Source organism: Equus caballus, chromosome 20, assembly GCF_041296265.1.
Source record: "Equus caballus isolate H_3958 breed thoroughbred chromosome 20, TB-T2T, whole genome shotgun sequence".
Lineage (NCBI taxonomy): Eukaryota > Metazoa > Chordata > Mammalia > Perissodactyla > Equidae > Equus > Equus caballus.
In genome coordinates this window covers 37,450,426-37,476,070 of record NC_091703.1, presented here as the reverse complement: position 1 = coordinate 37,476,070, position 25,645 = coordinate 37,450,426, and the positions used below count along the sequence as shown (strand labels likewise).

Sequence of the window (25,645 nt, the reverse complement as noted above, 5' to 3'; positions counted from 1 at the left end):
AACAGGCACTGGTCTGGCAGGTTCCTGGGTCAGCCTAGCAGAGAGCTCAGCACACACAAGGGCCTCAAAAAATTCTTGATTGACTGACTGTCCTCAAGCTGATTGACTGTTGATTGACTGACAGTCCTCAAGCTGATTAACTATTGACTGACTGAAGGTCTTGCTGAATGATTTTCCTTCTGTCAGGCAGCCACAGCTTGGAGCAGACCAGCAATGAGCTTCTGGGGAATGGGGTGGGGGCAGGGGGACCAGGGGAAGAGAGAACATGACCCCCCACCCTAGCATTACCCTGTGAACAAGGAATCAAAAAATGACCAGGGGCCTTGGGCGATTGGCCCTTGGTGCGCTGGGTCTGCCATCCCTCCAGCTGCTGAGCTGAAGCAGACCACTCCTCCTCTTCCTCTCCTGCTCCCCACCCCCAGCCCTCTGGCCCTGCCCCATTGCAGCCCAACACCACTGACAGCTGGACACGCCAGCCGTTCCCGAGGGTCAGGTGACCTCCCCTCCCCAGGCCACTGGCAGCTGAGCCCTCCGGGCAGACCTGGGTCTGGGCAGACGGCTCCACCAGTGTGACAGTGGACAGGGACTTCTCTACGCTGGACACTGGGAAGGGCCTTTGCCCCATGCCCGCGGTCGGTGGGCACTGACAGAGAAGATCACTTTCTGCTGGAGCCCTCCCTCCCACACGCTTCCCACAACCCCTCCAGGAAGAGGCCCTGGTGAGTGCTGCCTTGGGGGATGGGGGTGGGCAGGAGGGCCTTGCAGAGCCCTGGATGGCGCCTGAGGGAGGGCAGAGAGGGTCTCACGGCCACAGGGCCTGTTCATGCCACAGGGGACTGAGGGGTGGGCCTCGTCTCCATCCAGGACCTGCTGACCAGGGGTCCACCCTGTGGAGGTGCCAGTGTCTGTGCATGTCTGTGTGTATGGCTGGGGGGGGGCGGGGTGTTGGGACAATTCAGCAGTGTAGAAATTCTGGCGTTTGCTCCTCTCCCACCTCTCTCCCTCTTCCCCTGAGTAACCCCAGCCCTCCCCTTCCTAAGCTGTTCTGGGGTCTCTAACTGTGGCCCTGCGTGAAGGCAGAGGCCTGGGCTGAGCTGGGGTGCAGAGGACACTGTGGGCAGGTGCAGGGGTTGGTGCCAATGGTCCCCACTCCATGCTGGGTTTAACCGTTAACACAGCAGCCTCTCAGGGGAAGTGAGCAGCACCCCCTGGGCCCCAGGAACGGCGTGTCCTGTCCCAGCAGCCCCACCCTCCTGCCCCCGTGAGGCCACGGGGCTGGGATGACATCAGCGCCTGTGGGCAGAGGCCCAGGCCCGAGCGCAGGGCACCCCCATGGAGTGGGCGATAGTGGACCATGGGCATTGGAGGCATGTCACCGCCAGGGGCCCCCTGCCCTGAGCAGTGGCAGTCTTTGGGGGCCCTCCAGTGAACCCGAGACCCGAACCTGAGCCCGCCGTGGTCCTCAGCATCGCCGGGGCCTTAGAAACATCTAGGCCAGGCCCCATGCCCAGACACTCAGACCCCACAGGGCAGGACCCAAGCTTCTAGAGTTTTTAAAAGCTACGTTTACTTTTTACCATGAAAAAACGTTAAGCCTACAGGAAAAAACAGGGAACGAGATCACAAACAGCTGCATGTCCTGACGGCACCTGGATTTACAGTTGATTGAGTTTTGCCGTGTTTACTTCATCGAGTCCTCTAAGGCTGAAGTATTTTGAAGTAATTTGTGGACATCACAGCATTCGCCCCATAGTACCTCAGTACAGGTTCTGACGTAGCCCCAAAGCCATTGTCCCACCGACAAAATTGACGACTCCCCAAGAACATCCACATCCAGTCCATGGTCACATTTCCCCAACTGCCCCCTCAGTGTTTTTGATGCTTTGTTTAGACCAGGATCCAGTCAAGTTGCTTCGGGTCAGTATGTCTTCTAAGGGCCTTTCAATCTGGATGCATCTCTGCCCGCGCCCCCACCCCGAAATCCCCCTCCCCCCCCAACCCCGACCACATCAACTTGCTGAATCAAAGGGCCAGTTGTCGCATAGGAGGGTAGGAACATGGCTGGGTCAGACAGCTCTCAGTACAGACAGGGAAACTGAGGCCTGGAGAGGAAGGGACAAGGAGTCTGAGGCAGAACCAGGTCTCCTGGTCCCCCCTGTGCCATGTTCCCCCCCAGAGCCAGCTCTTTATAGTGATCTAAGAAACTCCTCCTCTGCAAAGGGCCTGTGGCCTCTGGGACCCTCCCTGTGCTCTGCCTGGGGCATCCGGGGACGGTAGGTCAGGTGAGCCCACCCCGAGGCCAGCAGCGTGCCCCTGCATTCTCCTGCTCTGAGCGGGGCACCGGAATAAATCCTTTCTGTGTGGTTGTTATCCTGGTCACCAGTGCCTGCGAGGAACGGCAACCAAATTGATGAGCACTGATCACCTGGTTGTTCAGAGAACTGGCTGGGAGGTGAGAGGTGAGAGGATCAGGCACGCTGTGCCACTTTGGCAGCCCCTCACCTCATGCCGGCTACTTCTCCTCATCAGTGGGCTGGCCCGGCCGGCAGCTGAAGGGGTGTGGGGTCCACTGCCCTGGGGAAGGAGGCACCCCTGGAGTGGAGAAGTGGAAGACCCCGCTCCCTCACCTCAGACGTGCTCTCCAGCGCCCTCGCCCTACCTCCTACAGGGCATCCTTGCCCCCGGGTGTGGGGTCCCTTCCCCTGTGAATGGAGCAGGCACCCGGCTCCTCAGAACATGCCTCATCCAGGGCAGGAAGCTCCCCTCCAGACAAGCTTTAGAAAAAGCAGAGGTGACAGGGGAGAAGGGAGCATGGGGGACATCCACCCCATGACAACTTCTGAGCTCTCTAAAAACAGCCCCTGGGAAGGAAAGGCAGGGGCCTTCCAGCCGCCGTCTGGGCTCTCTGAGGACAGGACAGGCCTGGCAAGCCCACGGCAGTTCAGGAATGTGTCCCCTGGTTGCTGGGCCAAGGTGCTTGCTGGCTGCAGAGTTTGGCCGGGGTGGCTCCGGCTCTGGGCGATTCTGGCTCGTCCGCTGCTGCCCTCTGCTGGGGACAGGCTCGCACGTTGAGAGTTGGCCGGGTCAGCTCAGAGGCCTGAAGACCACGGCCACACTCACACACACACACCCCCACACGCTCACACCCTCATCTACGCGCACACACACACATATGCACGCTCCACCTGTTATTGTATTTTAACCTTAAAAAGCCGCTGCTTCTTGCAGCCATGAAATTGCTATGCTAACCACCGGAAACATCTTCTCCGGCTCACAGGGCTCTTACGTAAGGCAGGTGGCTGGTCATATTACCTAGAGAAAGGCAGGGAGGTGTAGGGGAGAGTGTCAGAGGTTGGAAAATGTGCAGACCCTGGGTGCAGCTTCAAGGGGGCGTGCCTGGGAGGGGCTGATGGAGCGGGTCCTACCCAGGCCAGGGTCCCCAAGGACCCGTGGTGCTGTCTTGAGGTCAGGACACGTTAGGGGTGGGGAGGAGAAGCCTGCCAGCCTCCGCCTCCCCCAGAGCGGCCTTTCCAGTGGCACTCGGCTTCTGGAGTCATCTTTGCCCCATGCGTCTCCCACCCTGACGGCCAGCTCGGAACATTGCTGGTGCTGCTAAGGACATTTGTCAGTGGCTGAAGGGCTTCTAAACTAATAATCGCTGTATTAAAATCGCATTTGGTCCTCAAACTGGAGGAACGTTGGGAGGTTTTAAATGTTGAAAGAAAAAAAATCTTCTCTCAAAGGATAAAATCAGTCCCCAAAATAAGTTTCTGCAACCAGGGAATATGAAGTATTGCCCTGAGATTCTGGAAATCAAGCCTTCCTGGGAAATGGATGCTCTCGAAAGCCACATATTTCAGGCACGGCTGGGAAGGTGATGTACCAAGTCGCCCAGTGTTCAGTATTGATCCCACCAGGCTGGGGACCAAGCAGATGGAGGGCACACGGTCCTATGGCCCTTGAATCATTTCTAGAATGGATTTTAAAATGCGATTTCCTCTCCCCAGAAAAATAGCTTGTGCTTTCCCAGCCTGGATGGACCCAGATGATACACAACCCTTCACCAAGTGAGAAACTCCAAAATTCTCCTGCCCATTACGACCTAAGCGGTTTTAAATGGTTTTCGGGTCCTCTCATCTCTAATAGATTAAAAAATGCTCCCTTGGGCATCACAAAGACATTGAATGGTACTTGTACCAAACCTCTGGCTCCGAGAGCCTGCGGAATGTACGTTCGAGCTTCCGGGGTAAGAGGGCAGGCCATAAACCATGCTGCTTTGAATCTGCAGCCAGACACACTTTATATGGCAGTCTTCTTCACTACAAGCTGCTTCTTAATGATCTCCTCCCCAGAATGCCCCTTTCTCAGATTTACTGGGATGTGGTCCCAAGGGCTTCCACACCTGGGTGATCTCGGGTGACCCCCTCCAGCAGGGACCAGACGGGCACCTCCAGTCCACGTGGCCTGCCCTGTCTCCACCCCTCCATTGCAGATGCCCATGGCACAGGCTGGAGGGCATGAAACTGGGCCAGGCCCACCGCAGCATCCCGCCTCTTCCTCCCCACACAGCCTCCCCTCTGGTCCCCATCTTCATCTCCAGCCCGTCCTTGTACTTTCCTATTGCTCCCTGCACACACTCCCCGAAACAGGCCCGCCCCCCCAGGCTGAGCAGGCTCCTTTCCCCTGCCAAACTCCTTCCTGGACCCCTTACACTCCCATCTCAGCCAACACCAGTCTCACTCCCAACCTTTTCAGCTAGGACTCATTTTTCAGCATAATTTTTTTCCCTAGGAGCTCCCCTGTGGTACTCATTATACTTTTAGTATCTGTTGATTGAGAAAATAGATGATGATAAAAACTACCAGGAACTTAATAATGCCTTTAAATGAATTTGTATTTTGGTAATCACCAAAGTGTTCATACACATTTGAGAAATTATCGGGCTCTATGGGCGTCACTTGTCTAGCCTGCAGATAATGCTTGTGGTGGTGTGGCTCTGGGTAAGGTCACGAGCAGCCCACGGGTGGGGGCCCGCACCCACGGCACCGCTAGACGCCTTGGCGAAGGCTGTCCACTGGCAGCACGCTGCCCCCAGCTGTGGCGTCCTCACTGCCCTGCCGGGTGCAACCTCCTGGAAGGCTCCTGTTTCTGATGTCAGTCGTTGAGGCGCACAGCGTGGAGAGTGCGTTGGACAGGACCTGGCCCTGAGAGCCTGCCTTGGTTCAGGAGAGGGAGACCTCAGGACTCCCAGAGGGAGACTGCCAGGGGCCGGAACAGGCATGGGCCTTAGAATGAGACAGGCTCACGGCAGCCGACCCCCAGCTCTAGTGCTCACTCGCTCTGGACCCTGAGAAAGCACTTCAACTTTTCTCCACCTGAAAATTATTCCCTTGAGAAACAGAGATGGTGATTATCAAGTCAGTGGTCCACATAGATGCTTCACAGGAGTGGCTATTACTGTGTAGCTATATCTGTGCAATGAAATATCTGAGCGCCCGAGTCAAGTGAGGTCGCTTTCAACTTAAAGGCTCCACCCTGGCACTTGGCTGCGAGCTGGTGAATGAGTCAGGATGGACTGGGCTGTGCTGCGTAACAAACCACCCCAAGCTTGGTGGCCTGACATAGCAGAGATTTACTTCTCTGTCACGCTGCATATCCAACATGCACAGTCACTCAGGGAGCCACTGTGTGTCCAAGACCACCATGGCCAGGGAAGGAGAACGTGGGGAGGGCCCGCCCTTACAGCTCCCACCCGGAGGTGACATGTCACTCCCAGCCACATCATGGTGGCCAAAGCACAGCACGTGGCCACACTTGCTTCAGAGGGCAGGGGAAGTGCAGCTGTACAGTGTTCCCGCAGGGAGAACCAGAATATCAGGGAACAGCCCTGACCATGACCACAGCCAGCCACCCCATTTCCACATCTAAGGAGCTGGCAGCCTTTGATAAGATATAGTCCGTGACTCATCTAGTCCAAGTCTGACTGGTGGCTTCACCGGCCACCTTCCCTGAGATGGGAGTGGCGGCTTCTCAGAGGCCCAGCTTCTGTACTTGCTCATGAGCTCGGGTTTAGCACGTGGGTAGCGGTAACATACCCACAGACTCTCAGGAAATAAAATGTGCTGACTGGCAGTGACGAGCCACAATGCCCTCATCCACCTCGGCTCGATGGGTGGCATCTGTCATTGTAGCTGGCATCACTGGTATTGTCATCTGTCCCCACTCTGGAAGCCAATGCAACCGCAGGCCCTGCTGTCTGTAACCCTCCTTTCAGACTGGGGAATGTCTTGCAACCCAGCGGCAGCCTGGCTGTCACTCAGGCCCCACAGGGCTGTGGAGCAGGGTTTACACTGACACGGGCAACCCAGGGCCTCCTTTAACAACCAGCTTGATGGCCAATGGCTGAGCTGCATTAGAGAAGTTAGCCCTGAGTCTCCTGGAGTGAGGCCCAGAGTTATTTCATTCAGAACATGCCCCAATGACAGGGCAGGAGGACACAGGGACCTGAGGCCATTTGTCCACCGTTCCTGGGGGAGGGGGAGCTTTAGGCTGAGCTCTTCTGGCTGGGGGCATCTCGCCCTCTTCCCGTCCCCACCCCCCCCATCCTTACTCCCTTCTGCCCCTCCTCGAGGAACAGTGGGGAAGGAGGCTGAGTGAGGGGTCTGGGCTGTGGGGCTGTGGGAGGAGGCGTGTGATGGAGAGAGGGACATTTGTCCCCCTTGGAAGCACTAAAGGGAGCCCAGAGTGTTCAGCAAGTGTGTCAGAGGGCGTGAGGGCCTGTCTCCAGCGAGCGCACCACCTGCCTTCCCAGCGCCCACGCTGAGTCAGTCCTGAGAACAGCCCACGTGGTGACGGACCTCGAGTGGTCAGATGCTGGGCAAGAGGACGCCACAAAGGAGGGCTGTGCATTTTGTCATCTGAGCATCATGACAGGCCTGTGGCAGTGGGCGGGGAACCAAGACTCAGAGCAGTTACCCAGTTCATCCTGGGGCTTCAGCAAGCTGGTGGGAACGCCTGGAACAGACCTGGGCTCCTGACTCCTTGCCCAGTGCTCTTAGGAAACAGAACAGGGCCCAGAGGCATTGATCAAAGGCCACGGCCCAGCTAGTGACAGAAGTGCCTACATTTGGCAAAAGGAAGGTCTGGGCTGAGAAAGGTCTGTCAACTTGAAGAATTTATTTGGGACTTCCGAGGGAGGAACAGGAAGAAGGGAGGCCTTCCCTCACTCAGTCCCACAGAGTGGAGGCTGCGCAAGAAGACAGCGCAGACAGGATCCAAGGAGGGCACCACAAGGTGCCTCCCTGAGCAGCAGCAAGGCCCGCCTGCCCACCTCAGGCAGGAGCTCCAGGTGCTGAAGGGCTGCCCACCTATCCTCCCTGCGCCCCTTCCCATCAACCCGTGTCAGAACCACAGACCATTCGGCTCAGGAGCAGCACCCTCAGACGTCACCTAATCTACACCCTAAGATGACCCCTGAGGAGATGGGCCTCAGTTTCTCCAGCCGTCAAGTCCAGCTTTTTGACAAGTGTAGGCTGACTACCCAGCAGACACCCCATCGCTACCGACCCACCCTAAGTGCAGGGGCAGCAGAGTTTGCGTTGCTGCGCTGGGGGCTGTCTTGGAGGCCCAGGTCTTCCTGGCTCGCTCTGTGCTGAGGACAACTGGAAATGACAGTGCCTCCTGGGCCTGGCTGACATCCCCAGCCAGAAAGCCCCAGCTCTAGGTGGGCCTCCCAGACCCCTCGTGATGGTTTCTGCAGAGGTGGGGAGCCCACCCGCCAGTAGGACATGCACTTACTGTCATCGGTTTGGGGGAGGGCAGCCCAGGGTAGGAGAGACCAGGCCTGGGGGACAAGAAACCCTGGGTCCTGTCCCAGCACAGCCAGTGACTTGCAGGTGACTTTGGCCAAGTCCCAGCTTCCTTGTGGCTCATTTTCCTGACTTTCAAAAGCAGATAAACAGAGCCTGCAGCATGGCGGGTAAGCGCGCTCTGTGGCTAGCGTGCCTGCGTTCAAATCCCTGTTCTCCCCATACTGGCTGGGTTCACATAGGCAAGTAACTTAATGTCTCCATGCCTCATTTTCCCTATCTGTAAAAAGGGCTGATGCCACTGCCTCAGGGGAAGCTGTGAGGCTCTGATGGGCTGATCTAGACACGGCACACAGCACCCTGCCCAGAGCAGAGCGAGCACAATGTGTTACCACTTAGTGTCGTTATTTCCTCCCATGCTCCACTGTGAGGTGCCATCCATGTCCTCAGAAGCTCCACGGGGAGACGGGTTTGGGGGAAGAAGGGCAGTGGACTGCCCAGCGCGGCAGCGTGATGGCTTGCCTGGGACACCTCCTGGACGTGTCGGCAGAGCTGGGCTCACTCGGCAAGGTCAGGCCTGGTTGGTGCTGGGCTGGGCCCTGGGGAGACAAGTGTGAGGGACAGGCTTGAGCTCCTTCCAGGAGTGGCTATAAATGAATTTATAACCTGGCTGTCCCTCTGGCTACCAGAAGCGCATCTGCCTTCCTCCCCTGGGGACAGGTCAGCTGGCAAAGGCCAACGTACACGCAAGCCCAGCGAGAGGAGAGGGGTTGGTCGGCCTTGGTTTTCCTCTCTAACCAAAGGGTTAACGGACTGAAGATATTCGCTCGTCCCTGGACTCATTTCTGGTTTACCTTGGTATCTGTGTGCCTCCCACCAACTCCCCTTCTCAGCTCCTGGGACAGACTCCCGAGCAGGGCTCACCTCTGTGCGGTCGTAGAGCGGAGCCGGGAAAGGCTAGGCTGCTGTCTCAGGCACAGACCCCTCGCCACCGACACCTCACCCAGCAGCTCCAACCTCCCAGGTGCGCTCCAGCACTGCAGGCAGCCCTCAGAAGGCCCACCCTGTGCGGGGCAAAGCAAACACACATGCAGGGCAGCACCCTCCCCTTCCCAAAGGGGCACCCTGAGGCCTGCGGAACAGGGGCCAAGGTGGGAGAGGCCCTGTGGGGGAACGAATGGGCTGGGCTGCCGCCTTCAATGCCACCAGGCACTGGAGGCCCGGGATGGGGTTGAGGGGTGTGCAGCAGGAGCTCTCTGAGCCGGGGTCCTGAACACAGGGACAGGCACTGCTGTGCGTGCAGCCAGCCATGCCCATGGTCTGCACTGAAGGTCGTTTAGAGGGTTCCTCGCTCCCCGCACTGCCCAGCCTGGTCACATCCTCGGCTGGGAGTCCAGCAGAGGAGAGTATTAATAACGTGGTGGTGACGGGTGTCGCTGCGGGAATGTCCTCTGGGACAGGATGAACACAGCCAGCAGGGCCTCCTCTTGCAGGGTCTCCTTGGCACTCTCCTGAGACAAAGTCAGGACTTCTTTAGGGGCTGTGCTCCAGCCCAGCGCCCCAGCCTCAGCCTGCGGTCCAGCAAGCCCACCCTCAGGGAGGGTGCAGGACGAAGGAGAGACAAGCAGCCCCCAAGGGCCTCAGGAAGGCAGTTCAGGCCCACTCTCCTCATCTGCAAAGTCACCGTGAAAAGGCCTGCCTTCCCGATAACCCAGAGCTGTGGGGCAACTACCACTCCATGGCAATAATCCTGGAAATAACGATAAATCACATTTGTTGAGCACTTAGCTCTGGGCCTGGGGTAACCTTTTCATGACCTTTATCTCAATTCTGTCCCTAACTGCATGAGGGAGGTATCATTATTATCCCATTCTACAGATGAGGAAACTGAGGTCCAGAGAGGTTTAGTAACTTCCCAAGGTCACACAGCGATTTTGTTGTGGAGCCATGATGCAGTTCGACGGTGCACAGCTATGCTGCACAAAAATGAAGCATTCTTGTTCCCCCTGAGCCCCTGCAAGATGCTGAGTGTCCCAGCAGCAGGGACTCTGCCCTCTCCTTGAGCCTGGATCAGTGTCTCCAGAGGAATGCAAGTAACACGACATGAGAAGTTAAGACACAGGTTCTGCACTCTGAGAGCTTACAGTTGTGTGCATCATTTGATTTTTTTAAATGTTTTAATATTTAAATCCAAAAGGTACAAAAGAGTATTTAGTGAGAAGTCGCCCTCTTAGCCCTGCTCCCAGGCAACCACCGCCCCCAGTTTTGGGCAACAGATTATTCCAGAAGTAATCGATCCTATTTACAGTCTTGTTTAAACACCGGTGCATCGTGGCTGGGGACTGTGGGTGCTTCTGGATGCGGCCCTGGCTCGCCATCTCCCTCATGTCATTTCCACTTCCCTGTTCCGCTTTCCAGGGACCCCCGCTGAGAGCCCCAGATGGGAGGACGACTGTGCTATGACAGTGACAGAGGCCAAGGAGGAGAAAGCTGAGGCCTGCTGACAGCCCCACATCCTGTCCACAGCTGCAACTTCCACCTCGGGCCTTCCTCCTGGGGACTCGCGGGGCGCCCACTCTCCGAGCACAGCATGGTGGTCCAGGACAGCTCGGATGCTGGGGACACCAGGATGGGCGTGCAGCTGGAGCCCTTCCTGCACCAGGTCGGGGGGCACCTGAGCGTGATGAAGTACGATGAGCACACTGTGTGCAAGCCCCTCATCTCCCAGGAGCAGAGGTTCTATGAGACCCTGCCGCTGGCCATGAAGCGCTTCACCCCGCAGTACAAAGGTGAGTGTCCAGGCAGCTGGCCGCGGGCAGCGCCCGCCACCCTGGGCCAGGCTGGCCTGCAGCGCCCTCTGCTTCCTCGTGCACCGCGCTGTGTGGAATGGTTGCCATGGAGACGTGCCCCTCTCTCGCAGCCTGGCTGGCCCTCACTGTCCTAGTTTCTCTGAACTCTTCAAGCCTCCAGATCTGGAGTGTAATGCCATTTGGCATCCCTACAAATTAGCTGAAGCCACCAGGCTTCGAGGAATTGAGAATGGGACAAAATGATACCCTGGCCCCCCACGCCCTGAGGGGGCATTCTGGTCTGCGCTCTGGGCCTGCCATGCCTGGGTCCTGTGACCGTGGCTGGTAAACACAGGACAGGTTGAGGCCTCCTTCCCTTCACCTCCCTCTGGAGACCCAGGCGGGTGGCGGGAGCCTCAGGCCTGCAACATGGCAGCGTGTTTAGGAAACCAGAATTCCCACCCTCACCCAAAAAGGGGTAAACCCAGGGGCACGGGCTGCCTTCTGGGTGTAGCTGGGGAAACTGTGTATGGAGCAGTGTGTGTTCTGGATCTGAGCACAAGGTGAATTCTGGGGAGAGAAGGCGGCGGGGAGTGCTGCCATTTGGGGGCCTCAGGTCAGGGCCACACTGGGCAGCTGGCCGGGATCCACGGGGCAGGCTGTTTTCTCCACACCCAGCCTTTGGTAAATACAGTTCACAGGGCTCGGGGCATGACTGCCAGCCACAGGCCCTGCAATAGGAGGAATGCTCAAAGAAGAGACCTCCTTTAAGGATTTTAGACTCCCCGACTGCAAGCTTCCGCCCTCACTGTCCACGCATCTGTAGTGAAGGCAATGACAATATCCAAATAAGCCAGCCAAAAACTCACTTGCATTTCAGTGATCGAGATAACTGGGAAGGATTCTACATCGATGTTTCTCAAAGCGTGATCTCAGATCCACCAACTGTAGCAGAATCGCTGGAGTGTGTGTGAGTGCGTGTCGTGTGCATGTGCGCACATGTGTTAAAATGCAGGTTCCCAGGCCCCGTCCCAGACCTGAAGCAGAATCTCCGGCAGATTCAGAATTCACTGTGCTCCAGACTGTGATCCCCTGGTAGGGGCCAAGGCCTTGAGCCCTGGGCATTCCCGTCCTACCAGGACCTCCTGAGAGTCTGCGACAAGACTGATGAGCATCACACACCTGCTCACACTGTGCAGGCCTCCCGTGGGGCCTTCTGGGGCCGCAGGCTTGGGCTGCCCATAGTCTGTGGGTCACTGCCCATCTTGTCTGAGCACCAGTGGAATTAACGTCTGTCCTTTCATAACTGAACTCGACCCAGCAAGGTGGTGGTGGGACCTTGCGTGGGGTGGCCTCCTGCCCTCAGCGTTTCACGCTTGTTTGACACGGCTCTGGAGCTGAGACAGGCTGCCAGGGCAGTACAGGCAAAGCAGGAAAGCGAAAGCGGTAATGGGTCTCCAGGACCCCATCCTGGGGTCCTCCTGCTCCATCTGCACGTGCCCACTCCTCTGTGGGGTAGGGTGGCACCAATCTTGGCGCCCTTGGGCCCTGGTCTACTGTCCAGACCCCTATACCACCCTGCTTCCCTCTTCGGTTGGGCCCACCCCCGGTTCCACCAGCCCTGGGGCTCTGCTAACGTGACAGATGAATTGAGCCAGGGAGTCCTAGCTACATGCATCAACAGAGACAGGGCGCTCCAGCCTCTGCCTTGGGACTCCACTCAGGAGAGGCTGAGGAGGGGCTGGGTCAGGGAACCGCATGGCAGCCCTCAGGTGAGGCCACGCAGCCCTGCTGAGGGGGCGGCAGAGCGCACGGGCTGGGGTGAGCCCCACACGAGGTGTCAGTGACGCAGAACCGCTGACTTGCTCGCCAGCCAGAACACGACCCACGCAATGCCGCAGGCCAGGCACCACCGGAGGACGTGCCCATTTCCAGAGACACTAGAAGAGGCCCAGAACTGAGACCCTCAGCTTTCAGACGCCTGGGGCAGTAGCTGCGGTCAGGTTTCAGGTGGGAAAGAGTTCCTAAAAGGGCCCTCAGGCTCTCAGGCTTCTTGTTTCCCAGATAAGAAAAGTAACATGAGCAACCCTCAGTGCTCACTCAGTGCGGACACGCTGTCAGCAGTTTCCTGCACTAACTCACCAAATCTCCACAGCCCTCTGCAGTGGGTGCCATCATCCCCATCTCACAGGTGAGGAGGCACAGAAAGCTTAACCGACTTGCTTCAGGCCACATAGCCAGTGAGAGGCAGAGCCAGGACTCAAAGCCCCGAGGTCTGGCTCCCAGTGTGGACGCTGCCCACGAAGGCCCCCTCCACCGGCTCCCATTACTGAAGAGGCGGACTCTTTCGATGCCAGTGCCCAGGGTTTGTCTAACCCAACAAGGAAAGCGATGTGACTTGCCTGGGGTCACTAGGCTAGTGACTTCAGGTCAGTGGGACTTGAATGCCCATAAGGCCACCACAGGGGTCTCCCTTTTTCTCCCCGATGGGAACAGCCCCAAAGAGAGGGGCCGTTTCTGAAGTGGCCACCACAAGCCACGGAGCACACCCTCTCCCCTCTTGCTGCCCACATCACGATGCTGTCAGGGAGTGCTGGGCAGGGACATCGCTCCCAAGGACAGCCTCCCTATGCTGGGAGCTTGCCCTGGACCTTTTGCTGGGCTCCTCGGGCACGACAGGGTCTTGGGGATGCGTCCCTCTGCCTCCCAGTTCTCCTGTCGGCCTTGGGTGAGCAAGGACATGCTCCTAGGTCCAGCTGGTTAACGGAGGAGCCAGATTCATATTACAGACGGTGGCAAATAAATGCTCTCATGAGCTTAAAAATAAATACATGACAGAATATTCACGGAGGCTGGGGAAGTTGCTGGGCCAAATTGAAATTGCTGAGATGCTCTGGGCATGTCAATCATGGCAGCCAGCACTACTATCTGCCCAGCCGGCATGGTGGAAGGTCACGGTGCTCGGGGAGGGCTGGTGAGCAGGCAGACAGGGGCTCTGGCTGCGCCCCCGCTCTCCTGGCCAGGCAGGGGCGGCAGAGTGCTGGGAGCCCATGGGCCTCCGAGGCCTAGTCCCCACGGACACACAGGGCAGGCAGAAGGCCAGGCCGGGGCCGACGTGGCTCTTGATGAAAAGAATGATCCAAGCCAAGGAGTCTGGATTCCACTGACAAGCTGTTCCTGGCAAGGACAGGAGACAGGGGATTGCTCGCAGGGCAGCTCTCTGCCATGGGTCCCAGGCTTCAGGGGAAGGCTGGGCTGAGCCGTAGAGGGCTGTGGGAGAGGGAGGGAAGACAGATAGATGGAGACGCAGAGCCAGTCAGAGGCACGCAGGAAGACGGAGCAAGAAGGCAGCGACACGGAGTCTGGCTGCCTAGCTGAGACAATATGAGAAATAGAAATGACTCTGGATTTTATTGGTTTGGGGTTATTTGCACCTCTGCTCACTCCATTTATTCAGACACTCAGAACTGATGAGATCAGACAAGAGCTGGAGCCTGGAGCAGCAGGTGAAGGTCACAGTTCCTGTCCCTCCAGGGAGGCCTCCTGGGCCTGGGGCTCCCCAAGACTGTGGTTTCTGGGAGGCCTGTCACCATAGCCTCACAAACGGGAAAGGCCGGGGGGCCGCCGCATGGTAACCTGAACTTTACAAGATCCGAAAGGCCTTGCCCTTGGCTGGCACCTTCCCAGTGTCTGTGGGGAGGGGTGTGGGGGTTGTGCTCTGAGCTCCCCAGGTGGTTTCCAGGTCAGCCCTCCTCACTGGAACAAGCACAGCGACGCCCCTGCCTGAGGACACAGGGCTGGAAATGTAAATGCCACGTCCTTGGGTTTCTAGGAGCTCCCAGCCCTCTTCACTGATGCTCTCTCACGAGGTGGTGGGATCACGGCTTCTGTTCCACCCACGGAACAGAATGACCGGAACAAATGTGGCTGGGGACACAGCAGGAGTGTTCCTCATCCACACCTCGGTAAACACGGTGTGACGACACCAGAGTCTCCCAATAAAGTCCTTGGCCTCGGGTGACAGCTGTTCCTTCTTCCACATCGACGTCTGGTGTGGCCTTCTCAGGGCTCCGCCCCTGACCACCTGTGTGACCTCAGACAAGTCATTCAGTCCCTCTGAGCCCCCGTGACCAAACTCAGCGGCCTCACAGATTTGCTATAACTGAGTGATGACAAATGGAAAGCAGACAGTGCGGGCACACAGTAGGTCTAAAGGACATGGCAGTGAGGATCACTGTGTGGTTACTTCCCCGACTGCCGCCTGCGCCCCCTCTCATGAGCAGGACGGCTGGGGGCTGGGTGTAGCAGTGCATGCCGGGGCTCAGGTACGCTACAAATGCCAGGCTCAGGGGCAGCAGCACGGTTAGTGTCATTACTGCTTCACCGGACACAGGGGCCTGGGATGAGCTGAGGAAAAGCGGAGTTTTTTCCGGAGCTGGAGAGAACTAAATGTCACTCTCGGGCTGCAAAATTGGGGCACTTGGAATCTGAGATGACAGGACTAGCCTGAGGAGACCGCTGAGCTAGGCACAGACGGCCCCGAAGAGCGACTTGCTGAATTATAGAGCAGCTCTGAAAATGAGTGTCTGTACTGCCCAGCCCAGGAGGGCCCGGCAGGACGCACGCGGCAGGTCAGCTACCCGGACTGCTGCCTCAGCAGAAATGACCACTTACGCTGAGAAGGCGACCAAGCGGCGGGGGAGGAAATAAATACCTTGGGGAACATGATCACATGCAACCTACCCTCTCTGTTAGGTCCCAGAGAAAATGAGTGGGACATTCAGAGGGGTTTCAATGAAGAGGTTTAGAGGGACTATTTGCAGAAGTGCATGCAGGATTAATACAACCACCGGGGATGGTGAGGTACGCAGGCACCAGCACCACTGGAGGGCTGTAAGCCCCCCAGGGCCTGAGGGGCCACAGCGAGGGGATGGTGTAACTGACCCAGCAAGAGGGAGGCCACAGGGGAACATGGCCATGGCAGAGCCACGCTACAGCAGGGAAGGAACCAGTGGGATAAATACCTCACCTTTTCCCTCTCCCCACCATCTCCTGCCAGTGGTCCTCAGTGGCCAAATCCACTGGAAACCAGGGCCAAGGAAGCCTTGGTGACGGTAGAGCCAGCCTCTCAGGCACAAGGCAGGCTGGAGACGGCGAGGGCAGGTTAGTGGGGACAGAGCAACAGAGAACCACAACGGCATTGAGCTGCAGAAAGAACAGGGAACCGGACACCTAGAGATCCAGTTCTTGAAAAAGCATCTGTGCAGCTGTCTCTGGTGCCACCAACAAGAGTATCGGTCCCTCTTCACCAGAGCTCTGGCGAGGCTGGGCACCCACTGGATGCCAAGCCCCACAGCGGAAGGCCTGGACTCTCCACCCAAGTGAGAGATCCAAAGGGGGTGACTGAAGAGCCGTTAGTGCACGTGCCAGAGCTCATTACCAACCTGGCCCACGTCCCGCAGGAGAAGCCCCATTAGCACACTTGCTCGTTGGGTTTCCTCTCACTCTTCACTTGCACAATTGGAGCAGGATGTCGTGGTGCCTCGATTACAGACACCGTTGGTGAGGAGGCACTGTTAGCTGGAGAAATCTCACCAGTCGTCTGTTTTATAATAAAGAACCATGTTCCTCCAATAATCTTCACGTGCTGTGCGTCTAACCAAAGGAAATGGCGAGCACCAGTATTAAAGCCAGAGACGGGGAGGGTGAATGCAGGGGCGACGGAGAGTCCTGAGCCCAGAAGGCTGTCTGAGGAGGGCTTCCTGGAAGAAGCGGGTCAGATACAGATAAATGGGGAGGAGAGAAAGGATGGCGAAGGAGGCGAAGGAGCAGGGGAAGGAATGGGGTGGGCCCCAACTTCCCTCACTGCCACGCTGAGGAGGGGGTCCCCCTTGCAGAGGACCAGCTCTGCTGCCCCCAGGGGAGGCCCAGTTGGGGCGGCTGTGTGTGACTGGGAAGGGGTGACTGTACACAGGAGCCGGAATGGAGAACAAAATGCACAGGCCTGGCTTTGTGTAAAGTAGGAAGGGGCAGAGAAGTGCCACGAGGCAGAGGCTGTGCCAAGATCGGCCCAAGGCTACTTTCTGCAGGCTCCCCGCTGTAGGATCATTCTGGAACAGGATCAGGTTCAGGCTAAACCGGGCCAGTCCCCAGAGCTCTTCCTTGAAAGAAGAGCTGGGGAAGGGGGGAGGCTGACCAGCGCCATCAAACTACAATTCAAAGGGACGTCACCCACTCCCATGTGTCCACTCAGGTAAATTCCATCTGGTTTCTCCCTCCCCCTCGTGTGCTCTGCAGGCACCATCACCGTGCACCTCCGGAAAGACAGCCTCGGCCACCTCAGGCTGGTTGCCAACCCACTGAAGGAGAACCGGGGGCCCTTCAAGGTCTCCACGGAGTCAGCGGCAGTGGCGATATGGCAGACGCTCCAGCAGACCACCGGTGGCAGTGGCGGCGCCCGCCCCCTTGCCGAGTGGCAGCATGCCCAGCTGGCACATTCGCTCAAGGAGAGGTGAGGGCCACTTGGCAGGATGACAGAAACCGAGCGGCTCGTCCCTAGCAGGGACCAGCACGGCTCCCACCTGTGCCAAGGCTGACTGCTCCCCTTTAGGGCCGGAGCTGAGAAAATGAGAAATTCAGATGAAGGCTCTGTCTAGAATAACCAATGTGACCAAAGAAAGGAATGAATTTTCCTTCACGCCACTTCTAGAGGGAGGATTCGAGGCATTGCATCTGGGAAGTTGATGCACACGCAGAATCCTATACAGAGCAGGCATTCGGTACATATTTGTTTAATTAAATACCAGTTTCACTGAGACCATAAAGTGCCTCTGGGGGAAAAATGTGCAGAGCAAAAACCCCAGAGTAGTTGACATAGAGGAAAATGGCTAATGTCTCTCAGAAATCATCTTTCCTTAGCGGTTGGGATGGGACGAGGAGAGAGGTCAATACAGCCCTCGGGGGGGCTTTGGAGACTCAGGTGGCTCAGGGTACCCGGGGCCCTCCGAAAGGTCTCCAAAACCTCTGATATTGTTAGCTGACCTTTCTCAGATGAAAAGGATCCCTGCGGACTTTTAAAACATTTATGGGAAACAAAAGGGAGCTAATACAATGAACGCACCTCCCTTCCCCAAGGAGCACAGTGGATCTAATTAAGTCTCTTGGCTCGGTGTCAGGCAGCGGGTGAACATTACCTCCATTTCACAGACGGGAAAGCTGAGACACAGAGGCAGGAGAGGGGGTGGACCGAGGACCCGTGATGCCTACGCCCCGTGGCATTTCGAGGCCTTGAGGAGATAACCACAAGCTGCAGTAACAGCCTAAAGCCCCGGGCTTCTGATTCCAGGGGGGGTCGCTGCCCCCACACGGTGTTGCCTCCCACACCTGTAGTGAGATGACATGATAATCAGATCACTTACCAGTGAATTTAACCCCTCAGCCCTTGAGGAGGTGAGCGCTCTGATGAGCTGCTCTGGGTTAGAGAAACTCCCCACCAGGGCTGCCCTATGGCCTGATCTAGGGCCCGGGGCCTGAGTGGGTCCCCTGCAGGCATCCTCAAGTGTAGTCAGGGACAGTCCATGTCAGAGTCCAACCCAGGAGACCCCAGTCAGTCACAGGGACGGGCACCTTTCTCCAGACCTCTGCCCACGGCTGCCCTGTCATCTGCTTCCCTCACCTGCAGCCCAGCCACAGCGCTCCTGAGGTCCGAGTTCCACCTCAACGCCCAGGTCTCCTCGCTGGTGGAAGATGCCAACAGGAACCAGGCTGAGAGGAGGAGCTTTAACCCGTGGGGCCTCTACTGCCACCAGGCCCACCTGACCCGCCTGTGCACCGAGTACCCAGAGAACAAGCGGCACCGTATCCTTGCCAGCCCTCCCCACCGTGCAGGGCACAAGCCCTCAAACCTGGGACCTAGAGGAAATCAGATCTCTCTAGAAGAAAACTCAGAGAGTATGGGCAAGTCAGATTGGGAATCAAGCTGAACCCTAGCCGGGCCACTAGCTGTGTCTCTGCCACCTGGACAGTACGGATGGGCTGGGCTGGGGGTCTCCATGGGCAGAGAGGAATGAGGACTGCCACGCTGGGTGGGGCAGCAGCAGCCTCTGAGGGCTAGGTGGGTCCCCACACCCCCAACCTCCTTTCTGTCCCTCCAAATTCTCCCCTCAGACTCTTCCCATGGAGCTGATGGGGGAGGGGGAGTGGCTCCTCCCTGAAGGAAGTGCCGTGGGGTGGGCTCTCAGGGGAAGCACCCCCCTTTCCCCTCCAGGCTGCCACATTCTCAATGAGCACATTTAGGCTTGAAATGCCCCTTTGTCACCGCTGGGCTCCTTCCTGCAAACGGGCGGCTGGTTTCACAGTATTTACTGAGACGCATCTGCAAGCCTAATCCCTAAGAAGCTTTTGCAGGATAATTACTCCGCTGAAATTAATATTCCTGCAACTCATCTCCGAAGCTAACATCAACCCACTTCTCCCAAAAGGTATTGGCCCATTCAATGACTTGAGATTTTAGCCTTATGATTTTCTGCCATAAAATGTAAATTGGGCATGGCCTGACAGGGATTTCACGCCTGCATTTAAATTTCAACCTCAGAGCAAAAAGGAAAAGAAGCTCACATACTCAACTCCTCCTAAATAAATGGAAATATTAAAGCAGCCTGCAAAGCTAATACCTTGAATTCTTAATAGTGACCGGCTTGTCTGCAATGAAAGAAACAGGAGAGAAGGAAGGGAGCTCAGAGTAGGGATCCCCAGCCAGCTTTGGAGGCTGCCAACTGCATCTCGGGGGCAGCGGCCTTGATGTCCTCGGAGCCTTCCTTAACTTGGTGTGACTAGGGTTCTTGCTGCTGGAAAACGTCGTGTCACAGTACAAGCATCCCTGTATCCTGGACCTAAAAATGGGGACCCGGCAGCATGGGGATGACGTGTCCGAGGAAAAGAAGGCCCGCCACATGAGGAAGTGTGCGCAGAGCACGTCGGCCTGCCTGGGCGTGCGCATCTGTGGCATGCAGGTAGGTGGCAGGGGCCCACTGCAGGGCTGGGCATCCTGGCATGTCCGCTGTGGGGCAAGGATGTCTCCCATCCAGACATCACTGCCCCCAGAGAGCCCTTCGCTTTGGGGGAGCAACAGAGGAGGAGGCCAGGCACAGCCTTCCAGCAGGGACATGCATATCCTGGTCTACGACACGCTAGGTTTTTTGAAGAGCACCTTTCAGGGTAGCGGTGTCAGAAACCCACCATTTTTTAACTGGGTCTCAGGGTCTTTGGCAGCTGCAACTTTCCACAGTGGCCACGTGGGTCCTGCCCATGTTGGGAGCAGACCTTTGATGACAGTGTGTGAGCAGGCGCTGGGGAAAGAACTAAGGGAAGGAACTTCTCCACGCACACTGTGGATTCCTCAGTCCCTTGAACGATAAAGCTGAACTCTCCTTCTCAGATGCTGTGAGGCAGTCTGCTCTTTGAATTCTTATTAGTCTTTCCCTCTTCTTACTCCACCTTTTCTGCTGCTTCTTGCTACCTGCTCCGGTTAACAAAGTGGGGAGGTTGTAACCTGCTGAGCTCAGCAAAGGAATGGTTAATTTTTCATTGCCCAGACTCCACTCTTCATTTTTGCTGCTCTGATGCAGCTTATGGCAGGGACTGCAGGAGAACAGGAAGAAATAAACTTTCTCCACGCGCTCGCTCTCACCGTCTATCTACTCAAAGCAAAACCAGACACCGATTTGACGGTAAATGTTATAGCTTTCCTTAATTGAAACTGCCACCCCTTGAAGCTGGAAGTTGAGTCTATAAATTTGTTGCACAGATGTCCCTTGGAAGGCTTGGAATGCAGTTCTCGAGAGAAGGGAGTGTGATGATTCGTGGTGTAAATGGAATCTTTCTCTGGACCTCAAACCTTGTGAAATTGATCTGATTTATTTAGAAAGTGATGCCTATCATGCATTTATGATGGCTAATTTAGCAGCCGATCTCAGGCCCTCCAAAGGCAACAGCAAGTCTATCATATATTTCTGATTTTTTCCAACACTGGTTTTCTGTAAACATATCATGTAATCTGAAGGCAGGAAACACCTGAGAAACTGTCTTGGCTTAGGGCAGCCCTTCCCAGGTGTGCCAGGCAGAGGCTTGCCAAGTCACCCTTTGGCCATGCCAACCGCTGGCCTCATATCAGCCTCTGCTCTTGCCTGTGCCATCTGAATGAAATGGGGGTGGCTGCCACTATCTCCCCCATCAGCATCTCTTCTCCATCTGCTCCCTTCTGGTGGCCAAGACATGACAGGAGAGGGGAGAGGAGCCGGTGCCAAGGAGAGGAGCCACCAGCCCCACAGAGCTGCGTGGACCGCCTTGCTCCATCCAGGCTCCCCTCAGCTGCACTGGCTGCCTGAAAACTGTCCACACCTGACCTAGCCTGTGTTTTATTTTCAAACTATTCACCCCACTCCACCCCAAGAGCCATTACTATATCCTTAGAATCTGCAGAGAAAGGACTTTACAAACTTTGTTGGGGAAAATTTAATCGAGTTGGCTTTCCAAGGCCATTGGCTGTGATTTCAGATTCCTACTAAAGCTTTGTAGCTTGGGTTTGCTAATATTTGAACTGAAGAGGGCCAGAAGCCAGGGTTTAAATCATGATTTGGAGGTGGACATTGGAAATTCACAAGAAAGGCCATCCAAACCTTTTCCTCGTGGGTGGAGGGTCACCTCTGTAGGGCGAAGGATCTTCAGAGCTCGGGTTTCTATTAAAGGCTCGCACAGAGAGCATTTTAAAATGTAAAAGCTATGCTGGTGCTGGAAGAAAGATGGTCTTTCTGTTCATTTCAGCCATTCGTGCTCTGTGTCTCCTAGAATTCTGTTTATATATTATGTTAGCTTGCGACGCTGTAACGGTAGCAAAGGCAATTTTTCTTAAAGTGTGCAGTTCTTCACATTTCCTCCTTTTTCTTGGTAATGTAAGGTTTATCAAGTTGATAAGAGGCACTTTCTCTGCAAAGACAAGTACTATGGACGAAAACTCTCAGTCGAGGGCTTCAGACAAGGGCTCTGTCAGTTCCTGCACGACGGCACGCGCCTCCGGACAGAGCTCCTGGAGCCCATCCGGCGCCAGCTCCAGGCCCTTCTCTCAGTCATTAGGAGCCAGAGTTCATACCGGTTCTACTCCAGCTCTCTCCTCATCATCTACGATGCGCAGGAGCCGGCGGAAAGAGCCCCGGACGGCCTGCACCCTCAGAAGGTTCTGGAGACAGCCCATGGCAGCTCTTCCTGCTGTGTCGCCAAGGTTGACATCCGGATGATTGACTTTGCTCACACGACATACAAGGGCTCCCAGAACGAGCACACCACCTACGAGGGACCAGATCCAGGCTATATTTTTGGTCTGGAAAACCTCATCCAGATCCTGCAGGATATCCAGGAGGGAGAATAAGACTCGGTGAGCCCAGCCAGATTTTTCTGGAGTATAGATCTTAAAAGGGACCTATTGGTAGCTAAGATAGTCTAGACAACCCTTAGATGTCTTTGTAATAACTATATCTACATTCAGAAGCCATCTCTTTACATGGCAGGCTATGTTAACAGCTGCTAAAGAAACCAGCTCTAGAGGTAATTCCACGTACCCTGGCATCTTGGCTAATGCTGGTCATCGCAGGCTGGACAGTCAGTACAAAATGGGACCATCTTGGAGGACAGTGGAGGGTGCAATATGAGTTGGAGGCCAGCATTACAGCGAGATTCTGAGGTATTTGCATTTAAAAATGCTTTCTTGTCATGCGGCAGTTCTCACAAGCTGTGAGAAACCTTACTTGAAGAAGCCTTGAAGAATGAGTTCACGAGTTCATGGTTGTCTGCCTGCATGGGCTGCCCATCCAAGGGCACACGGAGCTAATGAATCTCTTCCCTTCCTGAGAGGCCCTGGAGGCGGGGCAGCACGCAGTGGGCAGATCTGCCCATCTCATCAGCTGTGTACCCAGGTTCTGAATGGACAAGGACCACCCCACACACGGCGCTGGCAGGCCGAGAGCACGGGTTCTCCACTTTTGCCTGTGGAGAGAAGGGTCTTGCCCCTTTACAGACTTCCAGGTACCTGCTGGAAGTGATGATTCTGCCAGATTCTGACCACAAAATGGCCCTGACCATGAAATGCAGCTTCCAGTGGCGGTGGACTGCGCATAAGGAGAAGCCACTGAAGTTACACTACACTCTCAGCTTAGGCTTACTATTTATTTATTTTGGGGGTTGGGAGGGGGGTCAGAAGTGAGGAGCCTGGAGGAAACCAGGCGTGATGTTTACAAGACTGGTGGACAAGTGTAAATACGGAACAAAGAGCAAAGTTCTAATTAATTCCATCTTCTGCGGTGTGGAAACCTATTACGATGCCCTTGAGTCAAGCACAGAGATACGTTACCCAATTAGGGAAATAAATTTGTTAATAAAATTGCTGAGGTCACCAGTGATTCTTTGGTGTGCCTTATTACCCTTCCTGTTTATTCATTCTGATCATCACACTGTACAGTAGTTTAAATTTATGAGTGACTAGAGTACACAGCAAGAACAGTTCACCAATTTCCTGCAATCCTTCAGGGAGCCTGGGAGGGAAGTGGTGGCTAACAAAATATATGCATGTATTGGCAAGGCAGGCCCCAGCCCTGAGAAGAAAGGCTCCCTTCGCTGGAAGCTTATACAATGCAAAATTAAATATTTTCTGGATTCTCATAGCTAATTACCATCAACTTTCCAAGATCTGCACTAACAGAAGGAAAGAGTGGCCTGGATAATAAAAAACTTTTGTTTAGTTTTGGGATACATTATATGGATTTCAAAGCACGTTAACCTCTCTAATTATGTTTGGCCGAGGAAATGACGTGATTAATTTGCATGCTCTGTGTCCATGGTGGGAGAGTTGAGTCAAAGCATGTTGAGTGGCAAAAGGGAGTCAGCTGAAAACTAAGTATTTGCTGATGGCAGAAGGGAGCCCTAAATACTGCTTTTTCTAGGCCACTTCCTTGAGAATCTGGTACCACATCAACCAAGTCCAAAGCTCCCTGGCTTAGCTTCTGATTCCTGCCCCCCTCTCAGCCCTGGGTGTTGTGGGACCCGTCTGAGGATGGGGTGGGAATCCTCAGCTTTTAGGGCTGGCCACCCATGTCACTAACTGTGCCACAGCCACTCTCCGTGGGCTGGATCCTTATTCCTGCCCATGTGAGGCCCCTCTCTCGGCACTCCTTTACCCGACGGTGCGCTTCACAAATGAGGCCTTCTTCCTCCTCTAGAAATCATTTAAGGCCCAGCTGGAATTCCCATCTCCTCTTGAAGACGTGCCTGACAAAAGTACAGTTTGTTGTAAGGGACAAGGTTGACTACTGGTTTTAGACTGTTCATATAAAACTACTGGGCTCCAAGGGGTCACCGTGCTCTGGAACTTGTACAAGGCTTTGCAGATTCAGAAACTTGGCTGAATGAGCCCACCCAATTAGAGGGAATTTGGGAAGAGGGAAGAGAACAGAGAGACATAGAAAGAAGAGAAGATGATGAGTATGTATGTATGTATTTGATCTCCAATCTGAGTTTACTTAAAAACGGCCACAGGGGTGAGGGAACCCTAGACAGCCAGCAAACAGCAAGTGTGTACTTGTCCTGAGCAGCTATTCTGTGCTGATCTCTTTGCTAAGTGCTGTGGAAGACCCAGCTCTTGGGAGCTTAGATTCTAGTGGAGGAAGCAAGAACACACATGAACTGACAACAAACCACACAAGTCAGTTACCAATGATACAGAGGGTTAATCTGTATAGTGCGGACGATCAGGCCTATAATTTAAGGCTGAAGAGCTTCACTGAGAGCAGAGTCATCACGGAAACTGTTGGAGGAGGTGAGACTTCATCTGGGCCCTGAAGGGTGACAGGATTGGGGAAGGGGCCGGGAGATGGTAAGCGGTTGGGAAGTGGAAGGAGGGAAAAGTCCAGCATGCTCAGGAGTCTATGGACAGACCAACCCATTCAGAAGAGGGTTTTTGTCGTTGGGAGTAGTAGAAATGAAGAACAGGGAAACGGAGTGAGCCAGATGGCGCAGACACTTGACAATCTGCTGAATAGCTCATTCATTTGCTTGTGATTTCATTAATCTGTCCTTCCTTCCTTTCCCCGTGGTTCCCTCCCTCCTCTCCTTCCTTCTTTCCTTCCTTCCATTCATCCATCCAACAAATATTTTCCCAGTGCCTGGGCCTGTGTAGGAAACAAGGAAACGTGAGGATCATGGCGTTATCCTTAAGAACCTCATGATCTAATGAGAGAGTAAAGACCTTCACATGAAAATATCATGGGTGCTTCAACAAGGCATGGGGGCCATCGGCTCAGCTATGCAGACAGACTGCTACCCAGCAGAGCAGAGGCAGTGAGGACTCACTGCCACGTGGAGTGATCACAGAGGGGGTGTTTGAGCTGTGCCCTGAAAGGGAGACAAGTCTGAAAGGTGATAAAGATGGGCAGGGATTCCACGAAAATGATCAACGTGCACAGGAATGGGGAATCAAGCATTCTGCTCAGGGAACAGCAGTGGCTTGTGATGGCCACAGGGGGAATCAACCTTGTACAGGTTGTACAAGGGACAGCGAGAGAGAGTAAGATAGAAATGGAGAAACCTCAGGACATGAGAACCAGAAAGGACCCCTGAACCTTCCACTCCACTGCTCCCTGCTGCCTGGAACACTGTCAGAGCCTCCTGGCTTGCCTCCCATCCTAGACTGGGGAGCTCTCTTCTTCTTTTGAACTTAGAAACACACAGGTATTAGTCAGGGTAGGCCAACTGATGTAACAAACAATCCCCTAATATCCGTCACTTAACATTACAATCTAATGTGGTCAGCAGAGAGCCTCTGCTCCACACACTCATCCAGGAACCAGGCTCCTTCCACCTCGTGACACCACCATCTTCAACCACAAGGCCTCAAAGTCAGACAGCATGGAGAAGGCACACCCACATTCCATGGGCAAGAACTAGCCATGTGGCCATACCCGGATGCCAGGGCACTGAGAAAAGGTTTAATTGTGTGCCTAGGAA

General features: G+C 55.3%; 1 protein-coding gene across 1 annotated transcript; it reads left to right on the top strand.

Annotated features, from left to right (window-relative positions):
- Positions 1 to 484: 484 nt before the first annotated feature.
- On the top strand, positions 485 to 23,046 carry IP6K3 (inositol hexakisphosphate kinase 3). The gene is made up of 6 exons (XM_014734353.3): positions 485 to 719; positions 10,227 to 10,597; positions 16,895 to 17,108; positions 18,279 to 18,454; positions 19,433 to 19,608; positions 21,552 to 23,046. Exons 2-6 carry the CDS (start codon positions 10,399 to 10,401, stop codon positions 22,017 to 22,019), a joined length of 1,233 nt encoding a protein of 410 aa, XP_014589839.2. The 5' UTR covers positions 485 to 719; positions 10,227 to 10,398; the 3' UTR covers positions 22,020 to 23,046.
- Positions 23,047 to 25,645: the final 2,599 nt, after the last annotated feature.

Bases quoted from the DNA above. Each gene is read 5' to 3' on its own strand.
- IP6K3 (XM_014734353.3), top strand. From the start codon at position 10,399: ATGGTGGTCCAGGACAGCTCGGATGCTGGGGACACCAGGATGGGCGTG. The intron at 17,109-18,278 runs GTGAGGGCCACT...CCTCACCTGCAG, and splicing joins GCACATTCGCTCAAGGAGAG to CCCAGCCACAGCGCTCCTGA. The intron at 19,609-21,551 runs GTAGGTGGCAGG...TGGTAATGTAAG, and splicing joins TGCGCATCTGTGGCATGCAG to GTTTATCAAGTTGATAAGAG.